A 15,475-nucleotide genomic window follows, 5' to 3' on the forward strand; every position below is an offset into this window, starting at 1 on the left:
TCGCTGTTAAGAGCGCTGTGGTAATTAGCGCAATCGGTTGGCCCGATTGCATTCACATCACAAACAATACGAAAGCCTTCCCTGATACCATCAAGAATAAAGCGTGCGTTTTCCATGCCTGAAATCTCACTAACCCAATTAGCGTAGTTGCGCGACCAAGAACAAAATTCTAACGATTCGGGGAAGGGAGACAAACAAGTCTGCTCTGGAATGGCAGAGACAGAAGTAAACGACACACTAGTTTGATCCACGAGCGGAGCCGGCCGGACCGGCGCCGGTATTTCGGTGCTCCTGAAAGCTGTGCCCGCGCTTCCCGCACTCGCCGCAGACATGATTGAATGCACACGCTGTAGCTGAGCGGGGACATTTGCCTTCCTGGAAGGCATAGCAACAGGCGAATTTAAAGCGGCTCGAGTGTGAGCCGCTCTTCCCACGAAAAAGCTGCTTGTTACTGCTGGTGCCCTGTTGCCGGCGGTTACCGGCAAGAAAGTGTTTTGCGCCGATACTATTACGCTCATTAAAGTCAGTCAGGGAAAACTCTTCTTCTTCCGCCTGATGGCGGAATTCCATATCAAACGACAAAACAACGTCATCTCTAAAACTACATCTCATTGAGGCCAGAAATTCATCATATGCCAGGTGTTCCAGCAATGTGCTTGCGTACCCACCTGACATGGTTTTGCATAATTTCACAGCTGTGCGCCAGCTGTTTACGGAAAACTCGTCAAGAGATAAATCAGTTGGCAATACGGCCCTACTTTTAGCGCCAGGCTTTGGGCAAGCCAGTTCATGCGGCTGTTTAAGCTTGCGCGCTTCCTTTGGAAAACGGCCATCAACAGTGTCTGAACTTGTCGGTTTAGCACTTCCGCATGAATTCACAGACATAACGCTATTAGAACGAGCAAGCTTATTCCCACACAACTCACCGACGGGGGTTGGGGTGCGGAAGCTGGGCATACGGACGCCAGAGGTAGTGGCGGCATGGTGACCTTTATGGTTTTGCCCGGCGGTATTGGCACGCTGGCGGCTGCTGCTGCGGGACGACGAGTACTGGCGGGATTTATGTCCGGCGACGGGAGTTGCGGTTTTCCGGCTGGCTAGTTTCGCGCGGATAAACTCCTCCAGGATACAGCGGACACCTTCTCGGCTAACAATGGACAAATTGTCGGGAAATTTTGATGACTTCCCTAGGATCAGCAGGGTGGACTTTGATGTGATTTCCTCAGCTTCAAGTTCATCCTGGCAGGTGTTGTCTAATTTCAAACGCTCCAGTACAGTGGCGATGGAGTCGGCATCAGTGAACAGATGGGATTCTGCGATTTATACAGCTGACTTTTGGCGTCATCACAGGCGTACAAAAGTTCAAGCTGGTCGCACAAGTCTTTTAACTGTTTAAAATTCAGCTTTTGTAAGGCTGATTTCGACTTCGGCACGTCCATAGCGACAACACTAAGTGACCGTTAATCAAACAAAATAATTGCAACAGTGAATGCTACTTCAGTGCCGAATGTGGCTCCGTACGCTGAGCGCGTCCTTTTTATACTACTGGCTGCCAACTGGCCACAAGGGCGCTTGGTGCACGGTGCTCGCTAATTGGTTACGGTACAGCACACAACCGACAGGATACAGCACAACAATACAGACATACTCCACCTCCAACAATAATACTCAGATTATGCGCATAATCTTTCCCGTTTATTTTGGCATATAGTACATAACAAATTTTGCATAAAAAACTTTCTCATGAAAACACCAACATAATCAGACAGAAAAACCGATTTGGATGATGCTTCTAAATTGACAGGAATGCTAGAAATCAAGCATTAGCGACTACTAAATATGCATAACAGCTAATTATCGCCAGGATGGCAAGTACAAGCATGGATGTCGACATCCACGAAATTCCTGGAAAATTTGCGTTCTGGCCAAGGAGATGCATAGAACAATAATTCATCTGCCCTGCAAAGCATCAGCATGGTTAACTTACGTACAAAATGATACTTTCAGACGCACGCATTCCGCTACGTTATAAACAAACGCGGTACATCAACATTTTTAATGCACCAGCAACAAAAATGTTGTGCATGTCTACATGCAGTTCTCAAACAAAAACCTTAAATTGCGAATCGGTGTTTCTGCTGCGAAAGTATTTGGTGAATTTAGGAATCGTCACTTTGAGAAAAAAAATCTTGTAATGTTTTCACAAGTGCAACTGCAACGATTAGTGCAATGCAGCAGCACCACGCTGATTCACTATCTAATAATTTTTTAAAATTAGAATTTGAAAAGGGAGTAAGAAAATATTGCTTGCAAAACGTGGCGAAACCAAATTCATAAACGTGGTGAGTTTACCCTCTGCGCACCGCCAAACGCGCAGTAACTAGCTGCTGAAGCACTTGCATGTCGACATGCAGGTAGCAGATAAAAAACTTAAGTAAACAAAGATTTTAGTACGTTAAACTTCTCGTTGTTGCATATTAAAAAACCTAAAGGAAATTGTTTGCCTTAAAAATATAATTTCCATCGGCGCCGAATTTTTATCCACGTTCACAGGACACGCAAAAAAAAAATTATGGGAACAAGAGTGACCATTTCTTTTCGTAAAGCAGAACTCGATTTGTAATCTTACAACCGATAAAGCGATTCATTCTACACTTCGCTTACCTGTGCTTAACTGCATGTCGTCATGCACAATTGTCCAGCTAAGCAATGTTTCTTAAGGGTCTGCAAATAAAAAATATGCATTAATTCGAAACGTTTTTATCTTTATGATGAATGATATGGAAGACTAGTCGCTTGGTTCTCACCGTAGAACTTGTCCAACATTGCTGTGAGTCCTTACATCTGTTGAGGCTGTGTTAAATGCTGCAGCTGCTTTTACAGACAAGCCGTGCCTGACAGTTCCACGCATAAAATAACTACACTGGCAGTATTCTATTGGCGTTTTGAAATCAAATTTGGCCGTCGACAGCCATAAAATCAAAAAACGTCAGAGACTCAAATAAGATCACAAATCATTTGGACACACCGTGGTGAGATTGCAAGAAAGTCGACAATTGCCTTTACCAAAACTGGCTGTCAAAATCAGCTTGTGCGCAACGGCGCTGAACGTAAACTTGCGGTGAGCACTGAAACTGCCGTACAGCCAATCAGAAGCAGCATGAAAGTAGCCCAAAGTGAGCGTAGTCGGCAGCAAAAGTATTGCAGCCACCCCGTGGGCAGTGCCAGGTATTACTCAAAATTTTGTCGTTAACATTTTGCTTCCAACTAGGTAAACTGGAGCAGTGTGTTTTTCGTTTCCATACTTTTTTTTTCTTTTCTGCGATTTTTTCTTTTCTGTTTTTGCGACTTTGCTTTTGAGGATAATTCTTGTCGGTCGACCGATGTCCTTGCACAAAAACTATGTTTTCAATAACTGATTACTTAACAAGATTCTGCAGAAAAGCTTTTATTCTCTAGAACTTTGACACATGGATCAAAATCGTTTTAAGGTTATGTGGCGAGGCGATCAATTTTGGTCGACCGACGAAGCTTTCGCTTTAGATGCAATATCTTACGTTTACGTTCCTATCTAACGTTTTGGTTAAACAGCTGCGAAGACGCGGATACGGGTTTCGAATGAATTTTGTAACTTCGATACATTTTCGTATTAATAAAAATCATTACATAAGATCTGCTGCCAAAATCATGCCGTCGGCACATTTTATGATAAACGGTTTAAGATTTGAGGTATGTTGATACAGTTCATAACAAACTTTTTGACAGGGAGAGACGCTTTGAGCTTTGTACGACACATAAAACTATCAGCGACACTTCGGAAATTGCTATTCTATACTGTAACAAATGGTATATCAGGCATAACATTTATTGGGAATAGACATCTGCCGGGGAGTTGATACTAACAGCCGTAAATTTTGCTCAACCAGTCTTTTTTTCACTTTTTCGATTCTGAACAAGAACGACAAGAGTAAAATGTTACCCGGACATTTTGGCCATACTTCGAATACTGCCAATTATATGGGCTCCCCTTATATTATTCTCCCTTATCTTGGCTCCCGAGCAATATGAGGAACCCTCTACATGGGCGGTTACGATATTACTCACACTTTCGCAGTTGTTATCAGTGTCATGACTGACTGAAAATTTTGATTTATTTAAATTTATTTAAAATACTTATTTTGCCAATACTTTTGTAGGATTTTTCAGTTTGTCATTGGCAAATCCGGTTGAAATTAATGAAAAATATATATAAATAATACATATGAATATAATTCGTATGTGAAATTTCGGAATTCTTTGGTGTGTTCACTGGTAAATCCGATTGAGAGAAGTAGAAAAGGGTTCTGCTATAAATCCGATAAAATTAATTTGACGGGTATTGCAAACTAGCCGGGAGCCCATATAAGGGAGAGTAATATAAGGGGAGCCCATATACGGCAGTATTCGAAGTAGTGCATATTCGTATCCAGATGTTTTAGCCTTAGAGTACATCACACGTTCATCAAATCCTCGCGGAAATAGTTTGAAAAGGGACTTCTGGCATAGATGCTGTTCGTACAAGCTATAAAATCCAAAATGCCTACGCGGCTATTAAGAGAAGTCGGAATGTGGTGCAGCTCTTCAAAACAAACTATGTATTAACTGAACGCTAATAAGTATTGAAGTGAATTTGGCCGAAATCTAAACGGTTTATGAATAATCACAACGATATGCCTTTTCTTGTTCTTCGTTGACCACGAAGAATCATGACGCGAACAACTTAAGTGGCGGTAGCTCTGTTTTAACTGACTTCGAACTTTATAAATAGAATTTTTGCAAGGGTGAACTTCGAACCGCGCACCTGACATGCACTGACCGAGCATTTTATGCTTTAAAAAGCGTTGTTTCTTCCTACACGTTTCGAACTCGAGAGGAAAGAGGGGAAGAAAAATAGCGCCAGGAGTAGGTAATATTAGTTGTGTAGCATAACTAGTATTATGCGAAGCATTTCACGATAGTATTTTTGTATAAAACGCAAATCTTTCTCATTGTAGAAACCGGTGACCAGCTCATGATTAGGCGCATGTAGCCGGCAGGAAGGTTGACGGGTTGATGGTTGACGCTCAATGAAGGTCATCAAACTTTTCTTAAGGTCATCAACCTTTTCGATCAACCTTTTCAAAAGGTTATCAACCATTTTGCAGAAACTTTTCCGCCTTTTTGGCAAAGGTTGTCCTCATAGCTGCCCAACATACTGTTTACTGATTTTATTTTTTTGCTTACTGTTTGTTTGTCTAAGTTTTCTCATTCTTAACTTTGTATTTCTTAGCATTTCTTTCTCGCTGTCCATTGATTTAAAAATAACGCCGGGTTTGCATTTGAAGACATTGCGGCTATATGAAATAACTTGCGTCATAATATTATGCGATCAGAGTAGCCGAAGCCATAGTGCAGGGACTGACCTTTGCTAAATGTTCAGCTATAACAGCTAGAAAGATGTACTGACAATTCGGAGCGCAGCACCTCAGAATTAGGGCAAAAGTTGCAGATGTCTCTAATTGGTTGTCGTGCTCGCGCTATTTGTGCACTTTATCCGCCATAATAGTTAGAGGAATAAAATTGTAAGCAGTGCGAAAAACACCTTAGCAATTTAGAGCAGCAGCCGTCACAGACAATTGCAGAGACATGCATGGGAAAGGCCCAAGTTCAAAACATGATCTTCAGACAGTCCGCATTTGCAGATGCCGTAATATTTACGCACGGATATGGGATCACGAACAGTACCTCAAGCTGTACCAACTAAAAACATGGGTCTAAATCTTAAAATAACTACACGGCCGCCCAATATGAGCTGTAGAGGAATGAGCTAGTAAGTTTGCAATCCACACGTAGATCCGTAACCAGCTAACCACTCAAAATTTTCGGGCTCAGTACTCAGTTGTACAGTACCGCGCTTACACTCAGCACTGCCTGCTAATATTAAAACCGTGTTTTTAAATGACCGCAAATTAAAACACTCAAGTATTGCACCTTGCATAATAGGGCAGGTTTGGGTACGCATGTTACAGTACACTTACGTCTAGTTATGGCAACACATGTTGTCGCCAGTAGTCAATCCACCCTTCCGTAACGGCCATCAATACTTCTGTAACGTCATCAGACTTACTGAATAGTCATCAACCTTTCTCTAAAGGTCATCAACCTTTCTCTAAAGGTCATCCACCTTTCCCTAAAGGTCATCAACCTTTCTCTAAAGGTCATCAACCTTTCTCAAAAGGTCATCAACCTTTCTGATCAACCTTTTTTAAAGGTCATCAACCTTTCATCAACCTTTCTGATCAACCTTTTTTAAAGGTCATCAACCTTTTTGATCAAACTTTTCTAAAGGTCGTCAACGTTTCTCTGATGGTCATCAACCTTTTTTTAAATGATCATCACTCGTCCTAGTGAAAGCCTTCAAAAGTTCTCAAAAGGCCCTCATGCTTTCTGCACGACAAAAGTCTCAGAAACACACGACAGTGCACGCAATAACGGGGCAAAAATAGCCGTAATTTGCGATTGCTTTATTCAGCGAGTTGTTTCGAAAATTTATTTGGCTAGTATGGTTCGAAAATTTACTCGGCTAGTTGTTACTGCCAGCCTGCAGCCAGACATAAAACATACTGATGCCTGCAGCATCTCGAGGGCACGATCGCAGGTCTCACGCAAACATATATTATGGTTAAATGCTAGTGTATGTCGATTTTGGATACCGTACATGCACGTATTATGATGACCGACTTCAAAGCCTCTTCCTAAATTTGTACACAGGCAATTAAATTTCACTAGATTTAAACTTTTTAAAAACAGAAAACATTTTTGAAGGAAAAATTAGTTTTGTTGAGGATGATGTCGTATTAGGTAATGCGAGAGGAAAACGAAATCTAAATAATCCAGAGGTCAACTGCGCGCTTACGTGGAGTCTATTGTCTACAGTTAATTGATAAGGGCGTGTTGAGCGATGGATATAGTATCCTTTCCCTAAATTCTCTAATGCAAGAGAATTACACGATTGTCGTGTATAAGCGTTCACACCGGTTAAGGTTCCATGAACAATCTTTACTCTTCCACGCCTGTAATGCTCAGTCGGTAGGCACTCGTACTCTCAAACTGTAACAGAATAATTACGGTGGAAACACGAACGACGAATCAGGAACACAAATCAGGAATCCCTCAGGAACACTCCAACTACAACTTCCGGTCGCGAGTCCTGTGTGGATCGGCAAGAGCGAGGACAATTGTGTCACGAGCAAACCTGTATTCTATGCAATAATCCGGGAGCGATCATGTACATCAGAAGGAACAAGTATTGCTGTCTCTTTATCCAATTCTCATCACAGTTCACAAGGCTAGGAAATCTTAATTAGAGAGCAGTCTCAGAAGTAAATCTCAGACTACTGATTAGCGACTGCTGCCGATATCAGTGACAACAAGAACTTATATAGACTCTGCGTTATGACATCATTTACATCGCTAGTAAAAGAGAACAGCAAATCACAGTAGAGATTGACTAGATTATCTGTTATGTTGCAGGTGGAAGGCGGACAGTCAGCATCCGTACGTACACTCCGGCGTGTGATCCTACTCCCACACGTCACCCCCACGAACGATGCTTGGCCGTGCCAACGTAAACACTCCATCCCGCAACATCCCAGTGCGATTGTGCACATCCATCCATCCTGATCCCGCTCCACCGCACAATCCACGCGTCCATCCGATGCCCAATGTGACTGTACGCCGCGATTCCGAGTGAGTTAATGTGGAATCCTTGGCGAAATGGCATCCGGAAGTCCACGGGTTTGGCAGGGCGGAGGTCCAAGGGATCCAAGAAGGCGACTATGAATTACTGATACTGTGCACTTATGCCGGTTGAAGATGGTATTTTGTATGTACAACTGAGTATCACAAAGCTTTATTGAACTGTGTTGTAAGAGATTAAAGTTGAATATGGCGTTTTAAGCGAACCTATTATGTATTAAACGTACGAACGAAATAAATCACTGAATCATCCGACTGGTATTCTTACGAATTCTCGAATCCAGATCATACAAGATAGCAACAAGGTCAACAACAACAATCAAGCTAATAATAACGATAGAAGATCAGTGCAAATTACCGATACACTCAAAGGAATAGAAACCAAAAGGAGGACAAGAGCAGTACAAGAGTAATGCCGCGTCAGTGCATGAAAGTGATACGCGAAACAAGGTTAGTAACACACAATAGGTGAGATCAAAAAGGACACAAGGTCACTTAAGGTTACTTACTGGCATTAGGTGCCAACGAAAACAAGCCAGTGATACCACCAGATCCAGCTGCAGCGGCATCAAGACGGCGAGATACATCAGCAGCCATCTGTCGGCGACGATCAGCATCCAAGTCACGCTGCTGCTGCTGAGCCAAGTATCCAGGTACAAAATTGTGATCAGCAGAACCGACAGGACCAGAAAGTGCACGCTGACGATCGGCTGGAGAACGGTCACGGGCATCGCGGATAATCGGCACTGCAGGTAGCGGCAAAACATTCGGCGGGAGACCCGGAAATTCAGCGTTCGGCTGCTGCTGCACCTGTACGGGCGGAATAACAGCCACGGGAACAACAACATCTACGGGTGGTGGGCCATGTAAATGGACAGCAACGTTGAGACCATTGGGCTGACCTGGAGCCACATTTCCGTCGCCTTGGCCCGGATTCGGTGCATTCGGCGCTTCATTTCCCGGGTGGTCAACCTCCATGTCTGGGGCGGGAGCTTCCACTGGAGGAGCAGCGTTAGGAGCTCCATCAGGTATTTCAATAACTTCCGGTGCTGCCAAAGGTCGGCCCTGACGACGCCAATTATCGTTTCCGCGACGGAGGTTATTGTCTCCAAAATTCCGATGATTTCCTCTGCCGTACGGACGAAAGTTGCCACGGTAAGCACCACGGGCTCCACCCCTTCCTCGGTAATTATAACCGCATAATTCTGTTGCTGCTGGTTGGATGAAGAATGAAAGATAGCGTCAACCAGTTTATCGAAAGCACGGTTAGGATCAATAGGCGGCATGCCCACACAGAGAACTAATGACCTTTATACACAAACGTGAAAAAGAATAACGTCGAAGTTATAGACGGAAAGCGCAAAAAGTCTAACACGCTACACACTACAGTGTCGAAATGAAAAATCCGACAAATCCACAATGCCGATTTCTGCACACTGCATGCAAATGATTTTATACCGGTCTGCCGGAGCGAAAGTTTAAAATACGGCAGATTCCACAGGTAAGAAAAACAACCAATCAGCGCCTCGCGCTATATCCTTTAATTCAAAATAATCAGCCGATCAGATCAGATCTAGGCACCACGGAAGATTCAACAGCGACTATCGTTCGTTGACTCTGAATACAGTATGGAAAAATAAAAATGAGAAATAAAGCACAAAAAGTCGCCAAAAATCGATAATACCAAGTAGCGTAGGAGACATAACGATAGGAGCAGATGATCATAATACATGACATCAAAAGAATAACCTACAGAAGAACAAATCATACGAAGAACAGACAATAGCCAAGGTGATATGGCAGAGCACAATCACAATTCATTGGAATGCGGTTGGACATAAATGATTGGCTCGCCGATCTCGGGTGAATCCTCATGAACCGTAGCTGGAACAGGCAGAACAATCGGCACAACTGGCTGCAGAGACGGTAGTGGATCCACATCTATTTCTTCCAGGCCAGATCCAGCAGTTTCAATCTGGCTGTCCTCTGCCTCGTCATCAGCGATTTCAGCATCAGAAACAGCAACAGTGCTGTCATAATCGTCATCCGAAGAAGAGTTGCCGCTTTCCGATGAAGATGATGGAGACATTTCTACACGCTTGCGCTTTTGTCCACGAGAGCGGAGATAATACGGGGCAGCGGCCGAAGTAGACGGTTGCGGCGCTTCATTCTCCACACTTGATGACGCAACAATCGCCTGACGTGCTTCAGCATCCGTCTTCTGATGTTTGGCCAACTCTTCAAATAAGGCAATAAAAACCGAATTTAGATAAAGGTACTGTCGACGCAATTCAAAAGCGATAGGCGTGGGCAATAATCGCGTAAAAGTACACAGATCGAATCGGTTAATTAAGGCTCCATCAATGAATAGAAAGCGTGATAAATACAAGCGAGGATAATAACGATGGAATTGATTTAACCCAGGAAAATAAGCCTCCGTAATAACCAATTGATGCTCACCCTGTTTGTCAGCCAGAGCCATCCGTGGAAACACACCAGAATGCGCGCGCTTACGAGCCGTCTGCTTGGTCTTGAAGACCGGCCGCGGAGCCTTCGGATCGTAAGGCACATACAAAATTCCGCCTTTCTGCAGATGCTCTTCGTCTAATATGCCACAAAAGCACAAATTACTATTTAAGGAATTGACATTCGGGACAAGGACTTATTCCCATTAAACTGTATATCTCAGGAATGTGTAATAGCAACAACTGACAAAATATCCGCCAATTTCGAATGAGCATACGAAACAGGCAACAATACGACAATATCAGCAACAACAAAAACAGAGAGCTCCGACAAAAGCTGATTGAAAAACGAGTACTATCAGCATTAGACAAAACAGATCAAAATGACAGGATATTACGGAAATACCTCGCTTTGCTCGCACCGACGGAGTCTCCGAGGACTCAGGTTCTTCTTCAGTTAGGTCCGGAGTGCCCAACTGTCGCACAGCGATACTCTGCTTCTTCTGTGGGCTTTTCGGAGGAGATGGCTGCAAAATCTCCACATCGGGATCGGTCGGGAATTTGCCACGGCGTCTTCCTCGGCTAATAACAGCAGCATCACGACGGGCGAGTGCAGCAAGTTTAGCTCTTTCGTTGCGGCGACGCAAGGCATCCAAGATCGCTTTGCCTTTACTTTTACTGGCACGCTGTTTAGAATTACGGCTCTCCATTGCCGCTCGGATACCAGACGGTCCAGGGGACTGAGCAGAAAACACAGGTTGTTCGGCGGAACGAGTAGACACACGGGCTCGAGTTACGCGGCTAGAAGACTGCGCCTCGTCGCTTTCAGGCGAATAACCAAACGGAAGCCCCGCTAACTCTCTGCTCGGCCGTGCAACACGCATAACCGGAACTACTGTCTTCCGCGCAGTAGGCTTTCGCGGAGTTGCAGACATTTTGTAACTGGAAAATCACAGGAAAAGGCAAATGTCTGACAGTGAGGCAACAAGATGAAAATTTCACAAAACGAAAAACCACAACAAAGCGAATAGCTGATTACAGCACAGTCAGTGCGGTTAATCCGGCACCGACACTGGAAGTGATGAAAATGCAGGCAGTCAACCACACGGGGGTTGACAGGCGACAGAACGAATTTCTTAAATTTTACTAGGTTTTAATTGCTTCGTTCCAGAAGAAAACCAACTAAAGTTTTCCCTGGTGAATTTGCAAATTTGACCCCTAAAATTTAATATTTCTAAACACGAGCACCTCTGTAATCAGAGAATGGCTAGGATAAACTCAGAACATAAACCGGAAACTGCACAGTTTCCGCACAAACTCACACCTCAGAGCGGTCGGCTGGAGACAAGATGCCGCATGAAGACCGCTACAAATATCAGCTGTTTTTAGTCGTAGCGTGGAGAACCCAACAATTTTATTCCTTTTTACGGTGAAGGTCTTTTCTGTTATTCACACCTGTTTGTTTTCTTTTTATCTTCTAACATCTCATTATTATCATGTCAGCGCAGCCTGTTGGACCAGCTGGGGAGCCATTACCATCGCCCGAAACAGATGCTATCGAGCATGCCCGATACTGGAAGGAGCGAACACGTAAATCTATCCAGTTTGCCTTGGCCGAACCTCTGAGAGAAAGGGAGACCGTAAAAAACCGTCGACAACTGGCGATGCACACGGCCGCTCATGCCTGCATCCTGGAAGCAGATATTTGTGGTTTCTACGTGGACATGGCTTCCATTAAGCAATTCATTGTGGACATGCATGGCGACTTTACCGCAGACCGAGTGGACTTCTTCCTGGGCGACGCAATTAACGCAGGAATACTGCTGAAAAAGATGGCGCGCGACGGGCGCTTCGTCTTAGAAGTCGCTGAGGAAGTCAAAAAGAACCGAGAGGAGAAGCTGATTGATACCTACAGTAAGCTTCGCCGTATGATCCGTGCGATCCTCTACCACGCCCGCTATGCCCTATCGCGCACCGAAATTCAACACTGGGCCTGCACCTACGACCTGCGACTCGAAGACTACGACTATTGGTTCGAGCGGGGAATGCGTCGTCTGGTGAAAAAGAAACAGATTATCACCGTCTATGGCAATCTATATGTGGATAGTTGCATCGACTTGTGGCTGAGAAGCATTCGCGGGTGTTGTCTTTGCGACACCTTGGCTCAGATGATTAGTAAGAGTATTTTGCGGCAATTCGTACAGATAGTGATACAGGCAATTTACAACCAGTAATTAACAGGCATAATCCTATCTAATCATCGCACGATTTAGACTTTCATATGCGTCTAAGCTACATGTGCACGATAATTCTGTTGTTTGACTGTTTTTAGTACTGACGGCCAACTATTTGCAGATGTAAAAATGGGCACCATGAAAATCACGCAGCAGGGGAAAGAGATCAAGCAACAGGTCGCCGACTGCAGTTTCGGTTATGTGGGGGAGGACGTCAACTTGGTCATTGACGGCATCATGGAGCGTCTGGACGCGATTGACCCAGCGCAGAATAACACGGCTGACGCCAACTTGGTGATCCGGGCCAGCAAGGATGCACGAATCGAAAGAGAGCCTATCATCACTCTGACACAGCTGAAAGCCATGAACGGCCGTCCGAAATATGTTGCCCCCGCGAAAAATGCAACTACAGAAAAGAAAACTAAGGAAGAAGGTGAGAAGCCCGGTGCTGAGGCCACTAGAGAGCTGGACGAAATCGACAAGCTTCTGGAAAAGGTTGAGCGAGAAAAGGACATCATGGACAACTGCAAGGCGCTGGTAAACACGCTAAAGATGCGAAAATTAGCGGACGCCCGTCACATCGCGTATATCCGCGAGGCGCTGGAACAGCGTCTGTCTAATTTGAAGGATGCCCAGGAGAAATTGGACTTGGATTAAAGGGCTGTGTTGCGGTGTGCAATGGTTTCGTCACGGCTGTCTGATAATTTAGCCAGTTGTTATTTTCCTAATCTCGTTGGATTAATCTCATCGACGGTTTAATTTCATAACTCTCATACAGATTCTCATATAGTCGTTAATTTTGCCGGTCGGACAGATCTTTTAATCCGAGATTAATTTTGAATCTGATGTAGTAGATTAATAACCGCAATAAAAGACGGTAACAGAAGGACTTGGTGGAAATCACAATAAATTCCGATTGTCTGTTATTACTGGCAAAAATAACCGTGTAAAGCCAACTTTTGTCCCCACAACCGAGAATCCGATGCAGAAACAATTTTATTATTCCGATAGAAATTTAAACGTCGACACTTGACCACTGAAAGCCAAAAAAAATAAAAAGAAAACTCTACAACTTGCAAAATTTGTATTCACGAGGGATTGAACCTTCGTCTAGCTGGACAACAACATCCTGCTCTTGCCCCTACGCCAGCATGGTTATACCACATTGGGAAGTTAAACTTATAAACACCGGAGGCGATATGTCGTGTATAGTTAAGGCCAAGCTGTCATTAGTGGCGTGAAATGCAAATCACTCAACCGTAAGTACCATAAAATTAAAAATAAAAATGCCACGGTGTTGTGCCACAAAAATACCAAGGGAAAACACCGAAAAAGAAAGTTTTAAAATTGCAAACTTATTTATAAGGGTTTGAACCCAGAACCGCCCGGTACACCCGTTGTTGTGGATTAACAGTTCTCTGCACTAGACTACGGATACTTCTACAATATTTCCGAATAAATTTTAACACCGAAAAGTGCTCACTCAGGATACTTATAAAAATCAGTATCTCACTAACACAATTTTATTCCACTAAAAATACAAAATACAAAGTCGAAAAAGTGAGTTTCGACATGCACATGCAAACCGGAATTTAAACCTGAGGCCGTCGGAGACGTAGTCATGCACTGAATGGCCATCATACACAGCCACTGAACTACAAAGTCATCCGACTGCTAAAGAACAAGCGACGATACACCATGGCAACCATCGAGTACACAATTTATGCGCTGCTCTTCGAAATTGCGTCTAATATTCCGGGGACCATTGCCATTAATTTCGCCAGAAGATTATAAAAATATAAAACGAGAAAAAGTAAGTTTCTCAGAAAATGCTAATTAACTGTAAGGGACTTGAACCCGCAACCTATTAGTTTCCCCAATACTGTAGTTCAACGGTGCAGAGCACTACACTACGCAATACTACGATATTAACATTTGAAGTTGCTCAACGGAAGTGGTCGCAAAATTACCAATGTCAACACAAACAAATTATTTCATGATGCCATAAAAATATAAAACCGAAAAGAAGGTTTTAAGATTTGCAATTTTAATTTTATGGGTTCGAACTCTAGACCTGTGCAACAGTTGGTGAGCGAGAATTCTCCGCCTAGCCACTACACCACAGAGTCTTACGACAAATACAAACAAATGCACACTTGCACATACTGCTCATTGAAAAATAATCCAATATTAACGCAAGTACGCAAAATACACCAGAACATAAAACACAAAATAATAGAGTAAAAAAAAAAAAAAGAAGGTTGAGAAAATGCTTTTACAATTGTTTGGGATTGGAACCCAATGCCTAGCCGAAAGGCGTTTGATATTTTTCTCGTACTAGACCACTCGACCACACGAAAATCAACAAAAACGTTGTGAAAAATATCATACAGTTGATGCACTGCGCTTCGCACTTTTCGAAAAGACCGCTTGCAACGTAGAGTGAGCCATAATTCAAACCATTAAACCCAGCGCATACAAATATAAAGACAGAAATACTAAAACTAAAAAAAAAGAAAACACTTTTACAAAATTGCGTTTTTATGTGGAATGGAACCAGAGACCAGCTTGTGGTTGCGGTCAATTGTTCTTGTTACTACTCCTCTCGGCCATACAAGCCATTACGAAAATACTGCAGCGAATTGCCATATCGTGTGTGCGACACTTAAACCTTTGTTTCTCGATGGAAAACTACCCATAATTCACGATACTGAACTCAGCACATGAAAATATAAAAATACACAAAATAAGAGCATAAAAAGAAAATACATTTACAAAATTGCAACTTTGTGTGGACTAGAACCTCCGATCAGTAATGACGAAGCAACGGAAGCCACTACTATACCAGCAGGGTCGCTCTACGTAAAAGTAAAATTGACGACAGCGCCAAAGGCGTATAATTACATGCGAAATCTGCATACAGGCCACCCGCCCGAGATGACAGTGTTTAAGGCAATTAATGTGAACGTTCACGGAAGTGGTCTATCCAGAGGTTGCAGA

At 43.4% G+C, this 15,475-nt stretch overlaps 2 protein-coding genes and 1 long non-coding RNA gene across 3 annotated transcripts; 1 reads left to right on the forward strand and 2 right to left on the reverse strand.

Annotated features, from left to right (window-relative positions):
- Window positions 1-1,861: 1,861 nt before the first annotated feature.
- Window positions 1,862-2,943, reverse strand: LOC129596681 (uncharacterized). The gene is made up of 3 exons (XR_008691464.1): window positions 2,808-2,943; window positions 2,665-2,724; window positions 1,862-1,959 (listed from the first exon to the last, which is right to left on the reverse strand). It is a non-coding gene; the product is annotated as an uncharacterized LOC129596681 (long non-coding RNA).
- A 6,534-nt stretch (window positions 2,944-9,477) lies between these two features.
- On the reverse strand, window positions 9,478-11,199 carry LOC129596680 (protein ENL-like). The gene is made up of 3 exons (XM_055494014.1): window positions 10,648-11,199; window positions 10,237-10,380; window positions 9,478-10,014 (listed from the first exon to the last, which is right to left on the reverse strand). The coding sequence occupies exons 1-3, from the start codon at window positions 11,174-11,176 to the stop codon at window positions 9,587-9,589; spliced, it is 1,101 nt and encodes a 366-aa protein (XP_055349989.1). The 5' UTR covers window positions 11,177-11,199; the 3' UTR covers window positions 9,478-9,586.
- Window positions 11,200-11,651: 452 nt separating this feature from the next.
- LOC129596679 (uncharacterized) lies at window positions 11,652-13,273 on the forward strand. The gene is made up of 2 exons (XM_055494013.1): window positions 11,652-12,416; window positions 12,597-13,273. Exons 1-2 carry the CDS (start codon window positions 11,738-11,740, stop codon window positions 13,130-13,132), a joined length of 1,215 nt encoding a protein of 404 aa, XP_055349988.1. The 5' UTR covers window positions 11,652-11,737; the 3' UTR covers window positions 13,133-13,273.
- The last annotated feature ends 2,202 nt before the right edge of the window (window positions 13,274-15,475 follow it).

This window comes from Paramacrobiotus metropolitanus, unplaced genomic scaffold (assembly GCF_019649055.1).
Source record: "Paramacrobiotus metropolitanus isolate TYO unplaced genomic scaffold, Prichtersi_v1.0 Parri_scaffold0000094, whole genome shotgun sequence".
Taxonomy (NCBI): Eukaryota; Metazoa; Tardigrada; class Eutardigrada; order Parachela; family Macrobiotidae; genus Paramacrobiotus; species Paramacrobiotus metropolitanus.